Source organism: Ustilaginoidea virens, chromosome 3, assembly GCF_000687475.1.
Source record: "Ustilaginoidea virens chromosome 3, complete sequence".
Classification (NCBI taxonomy): Eukaryota; Fungi; Ascomycota; class Sordariomycetes; order Hypocreales; family Clavicipitaceae; genus Ustilaginoidea; species Ustilaginoidea virens.
Genome location: NC_057318.1, coordinates 4,900,871 through 4,923,766, shown reverse-complemented (window position 1 = coordinate 4,923,766; position 22,896 = coordinate 4,900,871). Strand labels below are relative to the sequence as shown.

The 22,896-nt window shown below is 56.7% G+C and overlaps 7 protein-coding genes across 7 annotated transcripts; 3 read left to right on the top strand and 4 right to left on the bottom strand.

Annotated features, from left to right (window-relative positions):
- Positions 1–500: 500 nt before the first annotated feature.
- Positions 501–4,150, bottom strand: UV8b_04236 (uncharacterized protein; the record flags this gene model as incomplete). The annotated part of the gene is made up of 7 exons (XM_043141734.1): positions 501–789; positions 952–1,407; positions 1,548–1,702; positions 1,954–2,373; positions 2,502–3,298; positions 3,412–3,838; positions 3,992–4,150. The coding sequence occupies 7 exons, from the start codon at positions 4,148–4,150 to the stop codon at positions 501–503; spliced, it is 2,703 nt and encodes a 900-aa protein (XP_042997668.1).
- A 2,264-nt stretch (positions 4,151–6,414) lies between these two features.
- UV8b_04235 (uncharacterized protein) lies at positions 6,415–8,576 on the top strand (the record flags this gene model as incomplete). The annotated part of the gene is made up of 2 exons (XM_043141733.1): positions 6,415–6,482; positions 6,572–8,576. The coding sequence occupies 2 exons, from the start codon at positions 6,415–6,417 to the stop codon at positions 8,574–8,576; spliced, it is 2,073 nt and encodes a 690-aa protein (XP_042997667.1).
- A 575-nt stretch (positions 8,577–9,151) lies between these two features.
- On the bottom strand, positions 9,152–10,282 carry UV8b_04234 (uncharacterized protein; the record flags this gene model as incomplete). The annotated part of the gene is made up of 2 exons (XM_043141732.1): positions 9,152–9,825; positions 9,964–10,282. The coding sequence occupies 2 exons, from the start codon at positions 10,280–10,282 to the stop codon at positions 9,152–9,154; spliced, it is 993 nt and encodes a 330-aa protein (XP_042997666.1).
- Positions 10,283–11,625: 1,343 nt separating this feature from the next.
- On the bottom strand, positions 11,626–12,800 carry UV8b_04233 (uncharacterized protein; the record flags this gene model as incomplete). Its single annotated transcript, XM_043141731.1, has 3 exons — positions 11,626–12,421; positions 12,512–12,730; positions 12,796–12,800. The coding sequence occupies 3 exons, from the start codon at positions 12,798–12,800 to the stop codon at positions 11,626–11,628; spliced, it is 1,020 nt and encodes a 339-aa protein (XP_042997665.1).
- Positions 12,801–15,331: 2,531 nt separating this feature from the next.
- Positions 15,332–17,916, top strand: UV8b_04232 (uncharacterized protein; the record flags this gene model as incomplete). The annotated part of the gene is made up of 4 exons (XM_043141730.1): positions 15,332–16,498; positions 16,559–16,720; positions 16,788–17,216; positions 17,335–17,916. The coding sequence occupies 4 exons, from the start codon at positions 15,332–15,334 to the stop codon at positions 17,914–17,916; spliced, it is 2,340 nt and encodes a 779-aa protein (XP_042997664.1).
- Positions 17,917–18,916: 1,000 nt separating this feature from the next.
- On the top strand, positions 18,917–19,156 carry UV8b_04231 (uncharacterized protein; the record flags this gene model as incomplete). The annotated part of the gene is made up of 1 exon (XM_043141729.1): positions 18,917–19,156. One exon carries the CDS (start codon positions 18,917–18,919, stop codon positions 19,154–19,156), a length of 240 nt encoding a protein of 79 aa, XP_042997663.1.
- Positions 19,157–19,687: 531 nt separating this feature from the next.
- UV8b_04230 (uncharacterized protein) lies at positions 19,688–20,451 on the bottom strand (the record flags this gene model as incomplete). Its single annotated transcript, XM_043141728.1, has 2 exons — positions 19,688–20,026; positions 20,098–20,451. The coding sequence occupies 2 exons, from the start codon at positions 20,449–20,451 to the stop codon at positions 19,688–19,690; spliced, it is 693 nt and encodes a 230-aa protein (XP_042997662.1).
- Positions 20,452–22,896: the final 2,445 nt, after the last annotated feature.

Below are 22,896 nucleotides of genomic sequence, written 5' to 3'. Positions count from 1 at the left end.
GCTTGCCGTTTGATTTTCGCCTGCCCGTATTGCGTAGTCGGTGCGGTTTATGTGTCTTTTTGAGGTCCACGGGCTTGGCGTTTTGTCTTGACTTTTCCTCCGGGAGCGTGCTCTGGAACTGGTTCCACTCGAGAAGCTATGCATAATTTGCATGCTTTGGATCAGTCAATCTTTTGTATACACATCATATATATATATATATTGACGGGAAACCTGACAGAATCCGACCAAGTCCATTGTTTGACAGACGAGGCGCAACCCCCCTTTTTCAACCGCAACGACGCTTGCGACATTTGTCACCTTTCTCGGAGTTGGAGCGCTGGAGTCAATCCTACACCGTCAAATCCATTCAAAAAAACCAGTTGTTTAATTTACAATGCCGATATCAGTATAATACATGAAACCACCAGATCCATTCCCCCCCCTGTCGTTGTTTTCCCTCATCAAACCTTCCCAGTCACCACGCGCAGACGTCAACGGGCCGCAACGGAAGTTTCGTCTCACATCTTGCCCTTGTCATCAATCAGCTCTACGGCCGCGCCGCCAATGGCCAGCTTGCCGGTCTCCTTGACCTTTGTCTGGAAAAGGACCTTGCTGCCCTCGCGCCACATTTCCGTGACGAGGGTTTGGCCAGGGTCCACGGTGCCGGCGAAGCGGACCTTGATGTTCTTGAACGGGCCAAACGTCTCGTAGATGGCTTTGCCGGCGACGCCGAAGGAGCACAGGCCATGGAGGATGGGTTTCTTGAACCCGCCCATCTTGGCGAACGACGGGTCAATGTGCAGCGGGCTGGACCGGGTTAGGTTAGCTTGCGCTCGCTGCTTGTTTTCTTCTTCTAGATTCTTTTTTTTCTTTTTTTTTTTTTTTTTTTTTTTTGAAACCCAAGGTGAGGGGGCCGGTTTAAGAAGGGGGATTGGTTTGGAGAGAGGGGGCGGGGGGAGAATTCCATACTTGTAGTCGCCGCTCAGACGGTAAATGGCAGCCTGGTTCTCGTCCGTCTTGGCCTCGACGACGGCATCGGGAGCTCGCTTGGGGGGCGCGTTGGCGGCCGTCGCGGCCCCGCGGCCCTGTCCCTTGCTGGGGCCGTCGAAGCCGCCGCTGCCGCGGATGAAGACGGTCATTTCGCTGTAGAAGACGGGCTCGCCGGTCGCCTTGTCGGTCGTGGTGAGGGCCGTCTTGACCACGGCGGCGCTGCCCTTGTCGACCACCTCGACCAGCTTGCCGCGCGACTCGAGCACGCCGCTGGTGGGCAGGGGGAACTTGCGCACCTCGAGGTACTGCTCGCCGTGGAGGAGCATCATGGGCGAGAAGTTGGGCACGATGTCGTCAAAGTTGAAGGGCATCTCGGCGGTGAAGATGGGGATGACGCCAAACGTCGGCAGGACCTGGAAATCCTCGGCTCCCTCGCTGGCGAGAAGATCAAAACGTCAGCTATAATAGGCTCGTCGTGGGCATTCCCACGCCCCTGCCTCGATATCGGCCTCGCCGGGCGCTTTGCGGTTGGGGTCACGGGCCGGGGGAAGGGGGCACACGGGGGCGCGGCGTACAAGACGTATTTCAGCTCATTCTGCTTGGCGCCCAGGCCCAGGTTGTAGAGGATGGAGTCTCGGTCTTCAAACTTGAACTCGACGGCAGGGCCTTCCCTGCCAATGACGGCTTTGATGGCGTCGAGGTATTCGTTGCCGGGGGCGGGCGCATCGACCTTTTGGCACAACGGCATGGACAAATCAGCGAGGCAGAGAAAGTAGGGAGAGCACGGGGAAAAAGTGAAAAAAAAAAGGTTTCATTTCTGCAGGTCGAATGCAATTTGCGGATATCCTTTTATGCTCTTCACCCCCCGTTCATTTCACCTCGTTCCATGAACCTAGTCCTAGCTAAAGTGTACACGGCAGTCGTAACGTAAAATCACAACAACAACAACAACAACAACAAAAAAAAAATCAGCTCTCATACCTTCTCCGCAACGTTGCCCATGTTGCCCATAATCTTCATCATGGAGTCCTGAGCCTTTTCAGGGTTGTCCACCCGGTCATCGTCAAAGCTGGCAATGTCTTTCCAGTTCTTGACCACCTCTTCAGGGGTCAGAGCGACGTTGACGGGGAACCCGTGGCCGCCAGTCCGCTGCCAGCGAGTCTTGCCACACCAGCCGCTGCCGACTTCGTACAGGCCACCGGTGGGATCGGGGCAGTCGTCACCGCAGAGGGCGAGAACAAGAGGAGCAATGTAGTCGGGCTTGAACGCTTGGACCATCTCGGGGGGCATGATGGTGGCCGTCATGGCGGTGCCAGCGTTGGGGGCAATGGTGTTGACAAAGATGTTGTACTTTTGACCCTCAATAGCCAAGGCTCTGGAAAACCCGAGAATACCGCATTTCTGGTTCGCCGGCTGGTCAGTCTCACGAAAGAAGCGAAGCGAAGCGAAGCGAAGCGAAGCGAAGCGAAGCAGAGCAGAGCACAGCAGGGCGGAAACGCCCCTGCTTGGGGCTGGGGTCATGAACTTACAGCAGCAGCATAGTTGGCCTGACCAAAGTTGCCGTAAACACCGCTGGTGGAGGTGGTGTTGATGACGCGGCCGTACTTTTGCTTGAGAAAGTATGGCCAGGCAGCTTTGGTGACCTTGTAGGTGCCGCGCAAGTGGACGTTGAAGACGGGATCCCACAACGAGTCATCCATGTTGGCAAAGGCCTTGTCGCGCAGGATGCCGGCGTTGTTGACAATGATGTCGATTCGGCCAAAGTTGTCAATGGCGGCCTTGACGACCGTCTCGCCATCCTCGGCAGAAGCCTTGACACCCACGGCCTTTCCACCAGCCTTCCTGATCTCATTCACGACGTCGTCCGGATTGGCGAGATCGTTGACGACGACAGTAGCGCCGTATTTGGCGAAAGCCAGGCAGTAGGCACGGCCGATGCCAGCTCCGCCGCCGGTGACGAGCGCAACCTTGCCGGTGAAGTCGACCTTGGGGCCCTGTTCGCTGCGGCCAAGCTTCTGGGACTCCTCCAGCAGGCCCAAAAAGTCGTTGGGGCCCGTGGGATACTGAGGCTTGGAGAAGTCGACAACCCGATCCCATTTCTTGAGGATGGCGCTAGGGGTGTAGGAGTCGTCGGCCTTGAGCAGCAGGCCGCCAGACCGCTCCCATCGCATCTTGGCCACATGGCCACCACCGACCTCGAAAATGCCGCCGTTTTCCGACTTGTTGCTGGAGTGGACGAGAACAGCAACAAGAGGGACAACCCACTCCGGCCTTAGCTGCTCGAGGACATCCGGGGGCATGACGGTAGAGGTCATTCGGCTGGCAGCTGGTGGCAAAAATGGTCAGTTCAGAGCAGAAATTGAACCCGACCAACTTTCTAAGCAAACAAAAACAACAACGATAAAAACGGCAACAGCACCGAATCGTCAGGGGCCTTACCGATGGGAGCAATGACGTTGCATAGAATGTTGTACTTGGCCCCTTCCTTGGCAAGGGTCTCGGTGAAGCCAACCATGGCCAGCTTGGCGGCCGAGTAATTGGTCTGTCCAAAGTTGCCAAACAGACCAGCAGCCGAGGCAGTGTTGATAACCCGACCGTACTTTTGTTTTCGGAAATGCGGCCAGGCAGCGCGGGCGACCTTGTAGGCGCCTCGGACGTGGACCTTCATGATGAGGTCCCAGTCTTGGTCCGTCATGTTCTTGAAGCTGACATCCCGAAGGATACCGGCGTTGTTGATGACGACGTCGACGCGACCAAAGTTTTGCATGGCCGTTTCGATGATCTTGTCGCCATCTTCGACGCTGTTGTAGTTGGCGGCAGCCTTGCCACCTGCCTTCTTGATCTCGTCGACAACAACATCGGCAGCCTAGAATTTTTGCAAAGCGGAGCGTCAGTAATGATGCGTAGGTACGATATGACCATGACAGCCAACGCCCATCCCTGCTCTCTCTCTCTCTTGCGGCCAGACGCCATTCATGCTCTTAAAGAAGAGAGACGGAGAGGAGACGATGGAAATTACCTTTGTCGAGTTGCCTTCGCCTTGAAATGAGCCTCCGAGATCATTCACCACGACGGCAGCGCCGCGGGAGGCGAAGAAGAGAGCATAGGCCTTGCCGAGACCACCGCCAGCGCCAGTGACGACAACAACTTGGCCGTCGAACCTCAGCTGTTCGGCCATTGTGCAGACTTTTGTGTGATGTGAAATGGCCCGAGGTGGAGGAGGCGAGCTCTCTCACTGGAAGTTGTTGTGCGGATGCTCGCAAGCAGAAGAAAATGCAAAGCAAGCAGATTCGGCGGGTTGGACGAGCTGTGGTGAAAAGAGGAAGCCAAAGCAGGCGAAGAGGAGAGGAAGACGGAGGAATATAGGGGAGGAATGGAAAAGGAGTCAAGCCAACAAGCAAACTGACGCGGAAATCGTGGTTGACCTTAAAGACGCTGGATGGGATGGGAATGAAAGTTGAAACGATGAAATGCCGGTCTGTTTGCCTCGGCTGAAGCAAAGCGAACTTGACAGCAGCTTCGAGTGCGGAGCACGCTAGTCCCCATTCGGCTCCTCTCCACCTTTGAGGGACCCGGGGTTGGTTGCCAAAGCTCAACCTTCACATGCCAATTTTCCCTCCCCCGCCTTTTCCCACCAATCATGTTAACCACCGCCGCTTGCGTTGCCGGCTGTCACCGAGCCGATCTCTCAGTGAGATCAAAGACGCGAGGTTGCAGTCCCGTGCAGTCTCGGGTGTAGAGCAAGACTATGGCTGCCTGGTTGGTTCTTCTCCTCGAAGGTACCTAAGGTAGGTAGGTGCCTAGGCAGGTCAGTACTAGGTAGGTACCTAGGTAGGTACCAACGCCCTGCTGTGCCGTCGCATGCCGACGCTGCATTTGAGTGGAAGAAACTTGGACTCTAGAGCATCAGCTGACGGAAGAGGCATGGGATCTGGGAGCGTGCATAAAAGTCAAGTTCAGCAGCACACCAGTGACCAGTGAGACATCCCCAACTGGGAAGCGACGTAAATGCTCTACGGAGTAAAGCGAGGTGGAAGTCGAACTGCTTGCTGCCCGTCGTCCACGTGCCATGACATGACGACAGAGACGAACCGGGCTGCAAGGGGTTTAGCACCCGAACATTCAGGAGGCCTGGTACGGAGCACGTACATGTACCTGCAAAGTACCCAGGACCCTTCATCCCGAGTGGGGGTCCAACGTTCTCGAGTCAGGTCACAAGGCGCAGCGGCGTTGTGCAACCAAGCCGTCGGTTGCTTTTGCTGCTCTTGCTGCTTTTGCTGCTCTTGCTGCTTCGGCTGCTTCGGTTGTGCTTGGTTTGCCCTAGCACCTACCCATCCGGACCCCACTACGTCAGGTACCTAGATTAGGTACCTATAGGTACCCGGTCTCGACTTTGCCACGAAGCTGGTTGTTGGTTGTTCCTTCCCATCGCCGACGATTCGACCGCGAAGCCTCCATTAAGTTTTGCAAGCTTGGGATTTTTCAAAGTCTTGTTTTTCTTTCCTCTTGCACGATCCCCTTTTTCTCCGTCTGCATTGCCGGTTCCCTTCCCGCCACGACGCTGACACGACGATGACACGACGCTGCTGACACGATGCTGACACTGACGCACAAGACAAGTGTTGCCAAGGTCTGATTGGACCGCCTTCCTGCCTCCTGCGCACCAGGGAAGCGCCCTTCAGCAAACATTTGTCGGATTCAAAACGCTCCTTGCAAGACTGCATCGCAAGAGCCTGGATTTGATGCACTGGGTTACGCGCGTCCTATACGGATACCGTCTTTCCTCTCCCCAGGGACGCTAGGCGCCTTGTTTCAGCGCCTCTCCGCCACCACCAGCTAGTCAGCGAAGCGTGCAGTATACACTGCGGATTACTCCGTACCGAGTACATGGCGGTTGATTACGTCCGGTTGCATCAAACACATGCGTCCAGCCGTGCGGAGCACCGAACCGCCCCCCCTGGCCCGGCTAATTCGCACAAGATCTGCGTCTGTTGACATTTTAGTAATAAACCGCCACTACTACGGATACCTTGGCAAATCACGTTCCGGTTTTGAGTTTTAAAATTACAACTTGCGTGCAGCATTGCTGTTTGATCTCTCCGAAGAAAACAAGAGACGAGGGAGGAGGAGGAGGAGGGAGGAGGAGAAAAGGAAACAAGTCGGAAAGCCACCAAACAAGACGCCCGCTTTCTTTGTGTCACAGGCCGCGGCTTTGCAGGACCCTGCGTCAACCAGCGCATCGCGTCGTCTCTTGGCCCGCCCGCATCGTACGACGGCTCATTCTTTTCAGGTCCCCGACTTCATCACGTAAGCCTAGGAAGGCGGTTGGGCTTTTTGGCGCACTCTTTGCTTCCACCGAGGATGAAAAAAAAAAAAAAAAAAAAAAAAAAAAACCGAACAAGACGAAAAAGAAGAAGAAACAAAACGGTAGCCGCCACTTCGATGCCTACCGCGGCCCCCTCCAATATGAACAGTAACAATTCTCCCCCAGCTCACTTGTTTGTTGTGAGGTAGGTTGATGCGGCCTTTGTCCTGAGCCTTTTTTAGGGTCCGATTTCAGAGAGTACGAATGCATTGCTGACCCGTCATTCCTCCCTAGACATGGAAGCCGGCTTGATGCCGCCGACAAGTCGTGGCATCTGACATCCCCCACGCCATACGATCCTCCCCTAACCTACGGTGGATTCTTGCAAGCCAGACAGGTTGGCAACCAGATAGCCAGTCTCTTGAGGCAAGCGAGAGCCGACGAACAAACATACAGTACCTCCAATGGATCCAAGAAGCGCAAGCGCTTCAGGGTCGTCATTCACAGCTCCCCTTTCCTTCGATGCGTACAAACCTCCATCGGCATCAGCTCAGGCCTTGCGCAGGCTTTTCCCGATTCCGCCCACGGCCCTGTCGACTTGATCGTCCCTCAAGCAGCATCGCAGTCCCGACCAGACATTCACTTCAAGTCGACTCTCTTGCGGCTCGATTCATTCTTGGGAGAATGGCTGTCGCCAGAATATTTCGAAATGATTACCCCCCCGCCTGGCCCTGGCCTGATGCTTGGCGGGGCAAAGGCAGAGCTTTTGAGACGCGAAGACTATAGCTTCTACGCAAACGTTGCCAAGCCACAGCCGCAGCGAACTTCATCGGGGTCCCTCTGGCAATCGCCCGCTTCGAGTCCATCCCATGCGCCAGCCTCGCCGTCCGCTTCAGACGGCGAGGGATCCATCGATGTCTCAGCACTAGGGCCTGCCCTCCCTGGTCAACCAGACCTGAAGGAAGGGTACATGCCTCCGCGACCGTTGTACGCCGTGTCCAGTTCGGGCAGTATACCGGAAGGCTTCGTAGCGCATGCCAGAGATGCCTGTGTGTCTGTAGACTATCAATGGGACTCGATGCGGCCGCCATTTGATTTTGGAGACGGGGGCAAGCTCGGCGAGGAATGGGCCTCGATGCACAAGAGGTTTCGCGGCGGCGTCAAGAGACTGATTAACTGGTACGCGTCCACCGACTCGCCTGCTGATGTGATGGGAAGCTCGTCAGGCGTTGAAAAGGCCACACATTTCAGGGACTCGGATGGGGAGGTGGAAACGGTGGTCATCATGGTTTCCCACGGTGCGGGCTGCAACGCGTTGATAGGCGCAATCACCCACCAACCCGTGCTGATGGATATAGGTGTTGCCTCCATCACCATGGCCTCGAGGAAGCAAAACTTGGACTATGCTGCGCTGCTTGCCTCGACGCCGTCACCAGCCGATGCTTCCAAGAAGAAGAAGATCTTGGTGCCCGTGGACAAGATGTACGACATTCGGCTCTCCGCGAGCACAGAGCATTTACGGCGTTCGAACACCACAACGCCCGTCTTCACCAGGTCAGCATCCACGGCCGGCACCCGGAACACAATGGCCGCCGCCGCCGGCGCCCCCCGCGGCCGCACGTCGACAATGGGTGGGCCAGTCATGAGCCCATTCACCTATTCGGACCCCTTTTCACCTGCCGGAAGCAGAAGCACCTCGACCAGCGCCATTGATCCGCCCAATATCGCGCGGCGGGAAACGGCATCTCACCGACCTTTGCCGCGAGGTACGGCTCTTGCATCGGTGGGGTTTGGCAAAGCAGCTGCTGGTTGGTCGAAGCCGGGCAATCCGTCCACCACTGGACCAGCTTCGACCATTGGGCTGTGGTCGGCGGGACCATCATCTTTACGGCTCATGGACGACGGCAGTGACGACACGGACGAGTTTGACACCATGCTCCCAGACTTTGACCGGAAGAGATTCGACGTGGGTTTGCGAACCAAGGACAAGAGACGAGGCAATCTGTCGCTCGAGTCAATCTGCTCATCCGCAACGGATGACGATGCACCGGTCTTTCCGGATTTCCCTCAACCAGGCGGCACGCCCCTGCACAACTCGGCAACTGCGCCCATGTTGGCCGGCCCAATCAAGCTCCACACCAAGCTGGGCCTGGACAATACCGTCGAGGAGATCAAGGCGACGCAGCTTGGCGCCGGTGTGGGAGGGCTCTGGGGAATCCCGCCTCCGCTGGATGAAGCGGAGCGGTTCAGAGACTTGAGCCAAACCAAGCGACGTTGGACGGTGAATGAACGTGCCTGACCAGGTACAGGCAGGTGGCTTCCATTTGTTTAGTTTCTCTTTTCCATGTTGAACTTTCCTCGTCTTAGTTTTCGACAAAATTTCCCGACGAAAGCCCCGCCGGAATCAAGTGTTGCTGTCTCTTTTCCCCGAAGCCTTATCCATCCCCGACGAGGATGCTTCTTTTCTGGTTGGTTCCCATTTGGTTCCTCGTTTTACTTGTAGTTTCCCATTTGCATGGCGTAGGCGAACTTGGGATCATGAGAGTTACGAAACAGGATGGGAGTAATATAATGTGGTTTTTTTTTTTTTCCGAATGGCTTCCATTTTCTTTCATCTTGTACCATTGAACGTCTTGAAATGTTCTATAATCCCCAACGCAGTCTATATTCGATCTAGAAAACAACTCGAAACTCAAAACAGCCAGCCAGCCATGTGACGGGTATCGCTCCAACCTCTACAGCACAATGGCCACCTGAAACTCAACCCGGGATCTGAAGGGGGGGGGGGGGGACAGGCGGGGGGTAACAAAAAGAGAAGGAAAAGATGCTGAAGAAAAAGGCAGAGCCAGACACGGATGGCTCGTTTTCTCATGCTCAGTCAAACATTTTCCTCATGGCCTGGTGAGCGAGCTCGACGCCCAAAAAGGTGGCTGCGTTGGCGGGAACAGCTCGAGCCAGAGCCGGCCCAAAGCCAGGGAAGAAGGCTCTGTAACCGCCTCGCGCGTACAGGTCGCGGACGACGCCGGCCAGGGTGACGTGGCCCTCGGCCGTCTGCAGGCGCGACTTGACGGTGTCGACGGGGAAGACGGGGATCCACATGGCCACGCCGGCGGCGGCCCCGGCGCAGGTGACGGCGGAGAGGCTCAGCTCGCCGGTGGGCCGCCCCGTGAGGGGATCCTTGGGGCTCAGCGCACGCTTGATGTACTCGTAGGCGGCAAAGTAGGCGGCAGAGCCGGGGCCGTCGCGGGCGAGCGTGGCGGCGCTGCCGCGAAAGACGCTGCGCAGGCCGCCCTGGGCGTACAGCTGGCGGACGACGTCGAGGGCGCCGCTGTACCTCGGCTTCTCGCCCGGGGCCAGCGTCTTCTGGCCCTGGACCTGGAGGATGACCTTGACGCGCTCGAACGGGGCGGTGATGGCCGTCATGGGAACGGCGGAGAGGAAGCCGGCCGCGGAGATTTGCGCGATGGAGAGGCCGTCCGGGCCGACGACGGGCGACGAGGCCGAGACGATCTGCTTGCCGAGGTCGTAGCCCCAGAAGGAGACGGCGACTTGAATTCCGCCGGCAGCACAAGACGCGCAAAACAAAGAGGTCAGTCGCGGTTCGGGTTCGGGTTCGGCCCCAGCCCAGCCCGGCGCAGCTCAGTTTCGGGGCATCTCCTTTTTTGGGAAAAGCAACATGGACTCACACATGGGCGTGACGCCGACCAGCGGCGCGCTCACGCCGGCGTACAGGCCCCTGGGCAGCCCGTCCCGGGCGACGCTCTTGCGGACCACGTCGAGGGCGGACGAGTAGACGCCGCGCTCGGCCGTCTGCAGGCGGACCTTGACCAGGTCGAACGGGTGGCCGACGACGACGGCGCAAACGCCGCCGAAGCCGCCGGCCGCGAGGGCGCGCAGCTGCGACAGCAGGCCCGACTTGGCGGCCGCCTTTGCCTCGGGCAGGCTCGGGATCTGGTCCGTCTGCTGGGGAGCAGCCGACCCGGCGGTTGGGGCGGACGCGGGCATTTGGCGGCGGCGGCGGGGAGACGGACGAGCCCGGGATTTTTTCCTTTGGCAGAGGGTGATGGACGGAGCGAGATGAAACGCGACGGGGAAAAAAAAGAGAAAAAAAAAAAGAAAAAAAAAAGAGAAGACGAGGATAACAAAGGCGCGCTCAGCGGGGGTGGAAATCACCAAAAAAGAAAAAAAAAAGAAAGAGGCGCGGAAGAGAGATAGCACAGGGCGTCCGTCTGTCAATTGTCAAATCGGGCCAAGGGGGAGCGGAACCTGGGGCGGGCCAGCATTAGCATGTGCTGCTGCGCTGGAGCCCTGACAGCGGGCGGGATTGCCGTTGCCGTTGCCGACCCGTGACCCGTGACCGTGACCGTGACCGTGACCGTGACCGTGACCGCGACAGTGGCAACGTCACCAACCAACCAACCAACCAACCAACGCACGCTTCAAACGTCGGGGTGGATGACTTGGACGAACGGGACGGGCTGGCTGGCTGCCTCTCGGGCGAGTGGAAAGGAACCTGATTCCAAGCCAAACGAGTAACCACCAGGCACAGACAACCACAAAAAAAAAAAAAAAAGAAAAGAAAAAGAAAAGACACACCCCATCGGTAACCCGGTCGTTCCGTGCTGCCTCTGCCTCGGCATCGGTTGTTTGTCGCCCTCGCCTTTTCTCTCCTTTTGCCCCGCCGGCCCGCCAGCCCGGGGGGCCTTCGACTTTGCGACCGAATACGCTAGAATCGAGCACGGCGAACCAGACGATGTCGCCAAAGCGGGTGACGAAGCGGACTGACTGGCAACAAGCATGTGATTGGCTGGCACCTTGACTGTGCTGCCGCCGACCAACACGAAACTCTCCTCGACGTCTGGCACGCCACGCCATGCCACGCCATGCCGCACACACAGGCTGCCCGGCCCTGCATAGGATAGATACCATTCAGCTGCTGTTCTTGGCCGCCTCACAACCAACGAACAACGAGCCGCCGTCGACAACCCACCGCCAGCTACGCCAAAGAAATATCGGAAGCAATCCATTACACGACGACATCGTCGGCTGAGTGAAAATACACAGGTGCAAGCAGCCAGCCAGCGCGTCGAAACCACCCCCGAGACGTTGCATACTGCTGGTCGCTGGACATTCCTGCTTGCGTCCAACGAATCCACGCTTTCTGTATGTGGGGAAAAAAAAAGGGAAAAAAAAAAAAGAAAACATACAAACGTGGAAAGACGTGCAAAGAAACCGCTCCGAGCTGGAACCGGATCGGCTCGTCAACCTGGCGTCGCTGCTGCCGCGACGTAGCCCGCCATCCGTCATCCGTCCGTCGTCCGACGCCCGGCTTCCGGCACGCGCCTCCTCTAAAGCAGCTTCGGAGTGCTTGGCGCCATGACCGAGCCTCGCGCTCTCGTGCACCAGCATGAATTGTCTCCTTCTCTTTCTGCCTGCACCACGGCATCCACGCCCTGGCTCAGCAGGTACTGCCCAACTTTATCGCGAGCCTCGTCCATGGCGACTCCCCGAGCCACCACAATGTGCACCACTCCCACAAGCCTTTCTTCACCCTCGCTGCCCGTCCGGTCATCCAGCCAGAATTTCGGCACCCAGTAGCTCACCACCCCTCGCTGCTGCAGAATACCCCCCAGAGTGTTTCTCAGCCCATATTCGGTCGCCTCCGGGACGCTGAGAAGGAGCCGCTTTGCTGACGAGATGACGAGCGGCTTCGAGGAAAGAAAGATGAGGACTGCGATGAAGCACGATGCCAGAGGATCCCATCCAGCCCACCCCCAGAGACTGGTTAGCGCAGTGGATGCAATGACCGAAACGCTTCCCAACGTGTCGGCCAATATGTGCAAGTATATTCCCTGCATGTTTTCATTGTCGTGCGAGTGACCATGCCCGTGGCAACCGTGGTGTGAATGGCTGCCTTGGCCATCGTGTTGGTGTTTGTGTCCATGGTCGTCGTGGTTGTGGCCATGGTGAGCATCATGCGAATGGCCGTGCCCATGGTGGTGATGATGGCCAAAGGCCATCATGCCAACCAGGTTCACTGCGAGCCCTAGGCTGCTCACGACAAACAACTCTCCCAGTCTCTTGGTCTTGGTTCCATCCCAGAGCCGCTCGAAGGCTTCAAAGGCAATCTCCACGCTCAACAGCCTGGTTTGCACAGTGTTAGCTGCAGCTCAAGAGTGCGCACACGAGAACCAAAAGCTCCGCGGTCAACAACAACAACAAGTTTCCCCCTACATCAATAGTATGCCGTTGGCAAAGCCAGACAGCGTTTCAATCTTCCCAAACCCGTAGGGAAATCTTTGGCTCGGCGGCCATTTGCTCATGACGGCGGCCAGCAAGCCAACGAGGAGGGCCACGCAGTCAAAAAACATGTGTATACTGTCGCTGAGGAGGCCTAGAGAGTCCGTCACGTAGCCGTAGAATGCCTGAACCGTCATGAAGCAAAAGTTCAGCCTAGTCAGAGCATCGTTAACCTTGACAATCCGACCCCGAGTTTTTGCGTGTATAATAGCCCTTACGTCATGAAGTAGAATATTCTTCGCGAATCTTTTTCTACCAGGATGGCGTGTATGACGGGATATCCGGCAGTGTAATTAAGGAGCGTTCGGGTAAACAGAGATCTCCGGGCCCTGACATCTTCAAGCTGGTGGTGATGATGGGTGTAGGCATGGTTATGGTCATGGTTGTGGTCATGGTTGTGGCCATGATTGTGGCTGTGGCCATGGCCATGACAATCATGGCCATGATCATGATGATGGTGATGATGCTGAGATTCGTGGTTGTGGCTATGCTGGATCGGAGGGGAGTAGGGCGAATTTTTTGCGTCAGGCCCGGGAGTGAGTATACTCTTCCCCCCAGCCGTAACCTCTCTTGTCCATCCCTCAAGGGAGTCCAGTGAAGGCGGCGGAAGCTTCTCTCTGGGCATTGCAGCGCTCATAGTTGATACAGGGGACAGTTGTCGAGTGTTGGGCTGTTGTACTGGATAGGAATGTTGCCGTTCGTGACCATGGTGGTGGTCGTGGACAGGTCCGTCGTCTTGGGCCGTTGCAGGAAGCGATCCGCTCGACATGGCTCGCAACGCGTTGAGAGCCGGTTGAGACTGCGAGTGATTGTGATGAGAGTGTACATGCTGATGATGTGCACGAGGAAGGGACGATGAGGGCAAGGCATACGGTGATGCCATTGTCAAGAAGAATTGCCAAGAGGTCTTTCCCCCATATGCCAGCGCCAAATACGAATCACTGGCGAGGTTGCGAAAGGGGCCCCCCAAGGTCGATGCTGCGGCTTATAGCAGGTTGTGACCCAAGTTTGAGAAAGGTTTCGATTAGCTCAGTTGCATCAGACTTTTTTTTTCGTCAGCTGCGCCATCTATCGATCGTCCTCAACCAGGCGCGGGATAGACGGGCGCTGTCGAAGCGGCACCAACCGAACGTGAGCGGTGTGAAGGCGGCAAGTTTCGATCAAACGCTGCCGTATTATTGCGTGGTGGTCGGTAGGGAGCAGTCCAGTGGCAACTTGACGGGATGGATGGATTGGATGGGTGGCCTGGGTGCTTGAAGCTCGAAAAGGAGAGCCCAAGTCGGCGAGAGGGTGCACGTGGGGTGTGCGACTGGGGTGGGGTGTGTGTGTGTGGACTGCGCAGCGTAGACAGCCAATGGAGTGAGGAGCTGCCTGCGCCTTTGTAGGAAGGTATCACTTGGCAATGAGAAACGGAAGGTGTGTTCCACAAGCCGTCCGGTAGGCTGCGGCTACGTTGAGCTGCGGCTCCGAGCGCAAGATTCGTGCTACGGAATCCAAGATGAGAAACGGAAAAGAAAACGGGAACGATGAGTCCAGGCAAGACCAACAAGATAAAAACCAACGTTGACCGTTTGCCGCACCCAAGCGCTAAAACAGCCAGCTAGGTAGGTACCTTAGGTACCTACCTTAGGTATGAACATGTACTCTTGTGCATCTTCCCCCTCCCCCACCTTTGGCTGGAGCGGCAAGGGCCATCCATGGCTGGCGGCCAGTTGCCGGCCCCACTTGCCTGGCCACTGGTCAAGTACCTATGGTACCTACGTAGGTACCTAAGGTAGCCATACGGCCCAAAGTAGGTATATTGGCGTTTGCACCTCAGGGGTGGGAGCAGCCCCTTCCACGCCTGGTACCGTTCAATACTGGACGTTGCTCATAAACTCGAGACAGAGCATGGCGGCCCTTATTAACTGTTGGAACTTTCTTGTTGACAGGAATGAGAGAGAGCAAGCAAGCCCGTCTTTCGTCATCCTGCATCCTAACATGGGGCCAGGTCAAACTCGCCATCCAGGTTTCAGAGTTGGGGGGGAGGGGGAAGCATTGGTGCAGGTTGATTAATGGTGGACTGGCTTGGACAAAGAAGTCTGGTGGTAAGAACATTGTATCCTTTAATAAATCATGCGTAAAGTGCCAAGTGTCCGAAGCCCGCCATGCAAACCAACACCAAAATCTTGGGTTATGGAGACTTGCCTACATGCTACTGATCTACCGAGCATTTTCGCCAAAGCATTCCGCCAGGGGGCATTTGATAAATGTATGTACTCCGTACTCTGGTCAGTGTTAGCACCGAGGCCGTTGAGCGGATTCGATGGCAATATGCTCGTTTGTCACGAGACCCGGCTAAATGGGAGATTCGCCTATTGCCATTGGCCAATGGCTCTATTTCTTTGGCAGGGCTTAGCCTCCACCACCAGGCACCTACTAACCTACAGACACCGCCATGCCTAGGTACCTACCTATGTAAGGTCCCAGAAACCACATGCAGGTACCTCCGCGGCGCGTGGCGCGTCAACTCTCACGGCAACCAACTGATGGCCATTGTGAGTTTAAACTACCTTGGCTACCCTGACGCGCCCAGCAGTTTTACCTTGTCGCTACACAACTTCCGACGGCACCCCCCGATCGCATACTCCGTACCGGAATCGAAAACGAAAACGGCCAGTCAGGCAGGAAACATTGTCCATTGCCCCCCGCTGCCACATCGCAAAATCCATCCGCCGACAACTTTCTTCCGCGAGCTGGGCCTCTGGACCGGCCATGGATCAGACTGAAACCCCCACGAAGCGGAAACGATCCCTGGATGTGACCGAGCACAACACCAGCCGGGTTCAAACACCTGCCACAGTCAAGCGGCAGAAGCGGGACCGCACAGGCGCGGATGTTGGCTCACCGTCAACTCCCAAAGCACCCAAAGCCATTGCCTCGACACTCTCTGGGGGTTTCGGGCCCGGTCGGCAAGCACCATCACCAGCACCAGCACCAGCACCAGCACCAAGCGACGTCACTCGAGACAGCCAAGCCACCCTAGGTGCTCCAACGCCTCCCAAGCAGCTGCCAGCCTCCTTGAGCGCGAATGGACTCCTCGGCAATCCTCTCGGCACTGGTGCGTCCAAGGTTTGGACCCGGCCCGCCATTAAGCTGGCCGCGCTCAGGGGCACAATATGGGACAATGGCGACCTCCCCGTCACGAGACGTGGAAGCATGCCTAGGCGACCGACCATGGCGGCAGCAAAACAGACCACGGTGGCCGTCCAGCAAGTAGGCGTTGCGACGACGTCGTCGCAGCAAAAGCCTGGGGCAGCTCCGCAAAATAACGGAGAAGCCCCCAAGGGCATACTCACGCCCAAGAAGAAGAGAGCCCGCCCACCCAAAAACGTCACCTTCAACGCCGAAGCCGATGAACAAGTTTTCTTTCAAGACCTGCCCAAGACGCCGAGCACCAGGAAACCGCAAAAGACAAAGGCGCAGAAGGCCCAGGATGCGTACGACGACATTGTCTGCGAAATGTGTTCCAACCCGGACTCGAAAGCTCCCAACGAAATCATTCTGTGCGACAACTGTGACTTTGCCGTTCACCAAAAGTGCTACGATCTCCCCGAGATCCCCGAGGGTGAATGGCTGTGCAAGTCTTGCTCGCAGGAAGACGCGTCGAAACCTTGCAGCAGCCAAGCCGCAAAGACGGCTAGTGGTGGTCACGCTGAGCACGTGCAACCCGTCGAGGTGCCAGACATCCCGAACCTGGATCAGCATATTCGGGCTGTTCAACGTGTTCTCTTGGATCGATGTACGGGCCGGCGACGGATACGTATATTCGGCCAGGACGAAGCGTATGAAAAGGCAAGACAACTGTTGGAACAAACCATCCTTGCCGGGGAAGGCAACTCGATGCTGATGATTGGCCCGCGAGGATGTGGCAAGACGACGGTGAGTAGCCGCGGGCGCTCAGCTGTGCGAGACTGTACCTGACGATAGGCAATCTTGTAGATGGTGGAAAACATCATACTCGATCTTTCCAAGGAGCATAGGCACGATTTTCACGTGGTGAGACTCAACGGATTCATACATACGGATGACAAGCTGGCTTTGAAAGACATCTGGCGCCAGCTGGGCAAGGAGATGGAGGTTGAAGATGATTTGTTGCACCGCGTAAGTATTCCGCGCGAGACTTGGGACAAGATTCGGCCGGTAAAAACTAACGTGGAAAGGGATGCAGACAAACTACGCAGATACCATGGCTTCTCTCCTCGCCTTGTTATCTCACCCGTCGGAAATCATGGGCACGGATGAGGGCGTTACCTCTCAGTCAGTCGTTTTTGTCATTGATGAGTTTGACATGTTTGCGGCACACGCTCGACAAACGCTTTTGTACAACCTGTTTGACATTGCGCAGTCTCGAAAAGCACCAATTGCAGTCCTGGGCTGCACGACTCGGCTCGATGTCGTGGAAATGCTGGAGAAGAGAGTCAAGAGCCGGTTCAGTCACCGATACGTCTATCTGGGGCCTCCGAGATCGCTCCCAGCTTTCTGGCAGATCTGCCGGCAAGGGCTCATGGTTGATGGACCTGATGCCGAGACTGAAGGCATCGACGTCAACGTAGAGGGCCACTCTGAGTTTCATTCCTACTGGACGCACAAGATTGAGGTACGAGGGGAACAGGCTTCCTGAAGACGAAGACAGAGGGGCTGGCTAGGTAGGGGGGGGAGCGGGGGGAGGACAAAGGATTTGGGCAGATGCTGACCGGTCGACATTTGACACATAGGAGCTCTACAAGCAACGACAGTTTCAGCATCTGTTGCAGTACCACTACTTCACGACCAAATCAGCAGCCGCGTTCTTGGCCGAGTGGATATTACCGCTGGCATCACTCTCGGCGCAAGACGTGACGTTGAACAGCCCGACGGCCGGCGCGTCAGAGGCAACGTCGCTGGCGCCGCCGCCAGACTCGCGGTTGCCGCTGCTGTCGACGCTGTCGGATTTGGACCTGGCGATGCTCATAGCAGCCGCCAGGCTGGACATTGTGGCACACACGGACACGGTGAATTTCGCCATGGCGTACGACGAGTACAGCTCGCTGGTGGCGAAGCAACGTGTGCAGTCCTCGAGCGCCGGGATGCTGGCGATGGGTGGCAACGCGCGCGTGTGGAGCCGCGGCGTTGCGGGCGTCGCCTGGGAGAGACTGATTGAGCTGGGACTGCTGGTTCCAGCCGGAATCGGCGGGGGCAGAGGTCTAGGCCACGGAGGTCTAGACGGGAGGATGTGGAAGGTGGACGTGGCCTTGGAGGAGATCCCCACGGCGGTCAAACTGAGCGCCATGATGGCGAGATGGTGCAGGGAGCTGTGACATGGCATGGGCGGGAGTGGCTCGTCCACGATATGGTCGACGAGGGGAGCAGTGAAACAAGGGGGGCGCAGACCGGATGTTGGTTGGTGCCTTGTGCCTTGTACCGGCAAATAGATTACTGGCGCATGCCGGTTCTGATGGCGTCAAGAAGGATCCGGCTGGAACGACCGTATCAGCCCGGCGACCAGCCCACCCAGCTTGCGGCCGTGGCGGACAGTAAGCCGTTTTCTTTCCAGGTAAAAAGGGAAAGGGGCCTTGAGCGTTGGTGGAACGTGGCGTGTACGAGCTGGCCTTTTTCCCTCTCAGCAGAAAGGGGGGCCTGCCGTGACGAGCTGTAGATGAAAAGCAAGGACGGACTCGAGGAGCAAGCAAGTACCGTAAGTCGCGATGAATTTCAATTGTGCTGCCGAACTGCACAAATCAGTCGACAGTAGACCCGCCTTGCTTGGGCAACCATTGGTCGGGTCAGACTTGAACCTCCATACGCCGTATTTCCAAACCCCCCTCATCACGTGCTGCTCTTTTGCACCATCTTGATATCCCCCGACGGGGTTATTTCCATCATGGGCGCTCGCGTCACCAGCGCAACGTGGGCAACGCCACGGCATAGCCTTTGCAACCCATCCAGCTCGACTTGCTAGGCGTTTCACGAACCGCCTCCCCCGAATCTTTCCCGCCGCCACTGGCCACCCAAGAGGGGACAAGAGGGACAGACAGGGGGCCACGTTTGCCACGCACCGTCTCTTTCCTTGGGCTTCGAAAACCAAAACACGCAGCAGCAAGAAAAAGAGACGAGCAGGGAGGCCGCAGAGCCAAAGGCAGACAACAAAAGACACGCAAAAAAAAAAGCAAAAGTTAGCAGCGCCAAAAAAAAAACCCCCCGAGGGGCTAAAGACATAACAAATGCCAAAACGGAGCCTCTTCACCACCATCACCCCCCTTCCTTCCTAGCGGCCTCACCCGCGAGGCAGCCATCGCCCTTCTCCACAACCACGGCCAAATGATGGACCTCAACCCCTTGGTCAAGGAGCATCGCCGGATCCCACCGCCCCCCGGCACTCGCCCGCCGACGAGCTCGGGTGCACCTCGTGGTACTCCCCCACGGATAAGGTGCCTCTGCTCCCCGGCGGTCTGGCCTCGAGAGACGTCACCTACGCGAAGACGTGGAGCTGAGGTGCAGGGTAGTCGTGGCTGGTTTTGTCAGGAGGACGATGGAAAAGTCGCGTTCCATCTTGGCTGAACGAATGTCGCAACTCTGCCCCGACGCCACCACTCGGGGACAGATCCATCCACCCTCCGAGAGCGGACAAGCCGGAATCAGCAGACGGGTTTCAACATCGCCGGATGGAGAATGGCAAAGGATAACAGACGCCCCCACTGGTCCCGGTCGGTGCCGATGATGGCCACTACTCGCCCCATTGCGAAGACTCTGAGCACTCTCCCGACACTTGTACGACAAACGAAGGCCACGGACTTTTAGCTTCGCGCAGGGGAAAAAAAAAAAAAATCACAAAAGCCACAAAAGCCAATCATCATCGTTGGCCGAGTCAAGCGTTTTTTTTAAAGCCCATTAAATTTTTTTCTAGGACAAAAAAAAACCGCAAGAAAAAAGAAGAAAAAAAAAGGTCCAGAGAAAAAAGGCCAGGTCTAAGGAATAAGCCAACACAAAGCTGTTCTCAATATCCTCCAGTCGAGTCCAATATATGATTAGAAAGAATTAAATAAGACCATCTACACCAACACGCCTTTCGCCCCCAACTCACACGCGTCATCATAGCGCCAAGACACCGACAACACCGGCAACAGCCAAGGCCAGACTGTAGGCCACCGAGCGTCCCTCAGCAGCAGCCACGGCTGGGGGTTTGGGAACGGACGTGCCCGAGCCCACAGTGTTGGGCGTGTTGCCGCCATTAGGCGTGTTGCCGCCATTAGGCGTGTTGCCGCCATTAGGCGTGTTGCCGCCATTGGGCGTGTTGCCGCCATTGGGAGTGTTGCCGCCATTGGGAGTGTTGCAATTACCGTTGCAATTGGGAGTGTTGCCGCCTTTGGGAGTGTTCCCACCTTGAGGGTTGTACATGCTGTTGGTAGGAACAGGAGGGAACTTGACAGTCTGGTTCGCAAACGCATTAGCACCCCTGGTCTTCGGGTACCACCAAAGGATCAGACAACGACAAAACATACCTGAGTAATGGTGCAAGGGCAGTTAGTAATGGTCAGGGTGGTGGCCGAGGTCACGGTGTACGTCATGGACCCGACGGCAAAGGTAGTCGGGCCAGGGCAGTAGGTGGTGTAGGCCGTGACGACCTGGGTGACCACGGTTGCGTTGCCAGAGAGGGCCGGGAACAGAACAGAGCCGACGGGCGACGACGACGAAACAGGAGCAGACAGGACCGGGAACACGACGGTGCCGACGTTGGACGACGAAGTAGGGACCGGGAACACAACGGTACCCACGGGCAGGGACGACGACGAAGGAGCAGTCTGAGCGACAGCACCGCCGGCAATCCCAGCAACAACCAAGGCCTTGACCTGCATCTTTGCGTGCGTGTGTTGGGGTCTTGAGGGGTTTGGTTTGGGGGTGAGGGGAACGGAAAGCGAGACGAAACGGGGAAAAAAAAAAGAAGAGAAGTAGCGAGTGTGTGTGAAGGACAAGCTTCGAAAAAAGAGAAAGCGAGTGTTGGGAGGCGGAAACGAGAGTGTCGATGAGAAACGGAAGCCGAAGCCCTCTTTATCTTCTTCTTCTACCTTTTTTTCTGTCTGATCGTTCCCTCTTTTTTCTTTTCTTCTCTCTCTCGGGAAAAGGGGAGAGAGGGGAGCGAAGAGGGCTTGCCTGGTCGCCGGCCTTTTATGTTTTCCCATGGGGCATCGGTCGGCCAAGGAAGGGGGTGGGAAAATTTCCTGCTGCATTCTTGGCCGCAAACCGGACACATACGCACAAAACAACGACGCCTTGCCGTCGCTCCCTTTGGGGGCCCTTTGGGGCGCCTTTGGGGCGGAGGAGGATCTGGGCGGCTTGACTAGACGAACCACGACGGCGCCATTTCTGGCCTTTTCTCTCAGTCAGTCAGTCGGTCGGTCAGTCGGTCGGTCAGCCAGTCGGTCAGCCAGTCAAGTCAGTCATCAGTCAGTCAGTCGCTCGCTCACTTACTCACAGAACTATCGCCCCCCCTTTCTTTCCCCTTCTGTCCCTTTCTTCTTCTTCTTCTTCTTCTTCTTCTTCTTCATCATCATCATCATCATCATCATCATCGTCTTCTTCTTCTTCTTTTCTTTTCTTTTTCTTTTTTTTTCTTGTTCCCTTTTTCATATTCTGGCCCTTCTCTCAGGCGGCCCTATTACTAAGAGACACTTGTTCTGCGCTAATCTGACACACAGCACGACATCAAGGGGGTCAACAATGGATCCGGGTTCGATGGTTCCACGGCGAGGCGACACATACGTCTTTCGGCCCAAAACGGCAATGGGAAGCCCCCCCCAGGGGCGGCCAATCACGCCACGCGCCGTTGACAGGTCGAGAATGAATAACAAAGACTAGCGGCGCCGGATTCGGCCGCCCCACATTCCAGCCTTTGTGCAAGTGCGCCGCCCACGATTCGTTGCTCCATTGGCCTTTTTTCCTTTTTTGTTTTCCCTATTTTTTTCAGCGCCTTGTTTTTATTTTATTGCAAATTTTTTTCTTTTCTCGTCTTGACCCTTTTTTTTTTTTTTTTGTTTTTTGTTTTTTCCCTCTTTTCCTTGTCTGGCTAGGCTTCTTCTTCTTCTTCCTTCCGGCCGTCTATCGGCCCTGCCTAGTCAGGGGAGCCAGGGCAACACCAGACCCTCCCTCTCGCGGCGCGGCGCAAGGCAAGGCAACGCTCTGCAAGGTCCCAGCCTGCTGCAGCCAGCAAGGCCGTTCCGGCCCCGACGGGTCAAGCCTGGTTTGCTCCCATGCTGCAGTCGTTTTCTCTCCTCCTCTCCTGGCCGTGGCCAAGTCGTGGCCAGAAAGTGTTAAACGCCTCAAACGGGAGGGCGGATTGTCTCCCTCCCTCGGTGATTTCCCTGGCCGTCCTTTTGGCAGCTACGAGGTCAGCTACGCCCGCCGCCGCCGCCGCCGCCTGGTTGGCAGCCACGCGGGTTATACGAGCCCACGCTAGGGGACTCGGGGAGCCGCGTCAACATCACATCATGCTGATGATGCAAGGCGGCCGGCCGGGGGGGGGGGGGGGGGGGCGATCATGGAATCGAACTTTTTTTTCTTTTTCTGTTTTTTTTTTTTCCTTTTTGCCTTTCGATAATGCCGAGCGCAGTCAGGGAGCATCCTCCGTCCCGCCGTCAAACTGCCGCACCACCTTCCCCGTCATCGCACCACACCACGCCGGATCTTGCGCCTGCGCCTGCGCCCGGCCTCGACCAGCAAGGAGACGGACGGTCCCCCCTCCCTCCCTTGATCCACGTACGGGTGCCCTGGCGCCAGGGCGCCCTGGTGCCCTGTTGCCCCCCCCCTTCCTTCCTTCCCAAGGGGGTCTCCCGGTGCCGCTCCCAGCTCACGTGTCGGCCCTGCTGCCTTGTCTGCCTGCCACAGCCACATCATGCCGCAACGAGACTAGCGCCAGACGCCATGAGCGCCAGACCTAGGCCTCGGTCTCGTTCTCACTTGTGGGGACCCACTCTTGGCACGGCCAGGCCCCTTCCAATAGTTACAAGGTAACAGGTAGGTACAGTAGTTGCATGGATGGTACCAGCATGCCATCATCGTTGATCTATCTGCACCTTATCAGTTGGGTGGCTCAGCCGGCTTCCTGCCAGGCCCCTTTCTATAGGTAGGTAGGTACCTAGATGTCCCTCCTCCCCCGGCGCGCCAGCCCCTCCAACGCCGTTTCGCGACAAAACTACTATTCAAGTCTGCAAGACGCTCAAACTAAGGGCGATTTTGTTGCTTGTTTTGTTGTATAAAAAAAAAAAAAGACAAGAACAGAACAAGAAAACACCCCGACCAGGTCA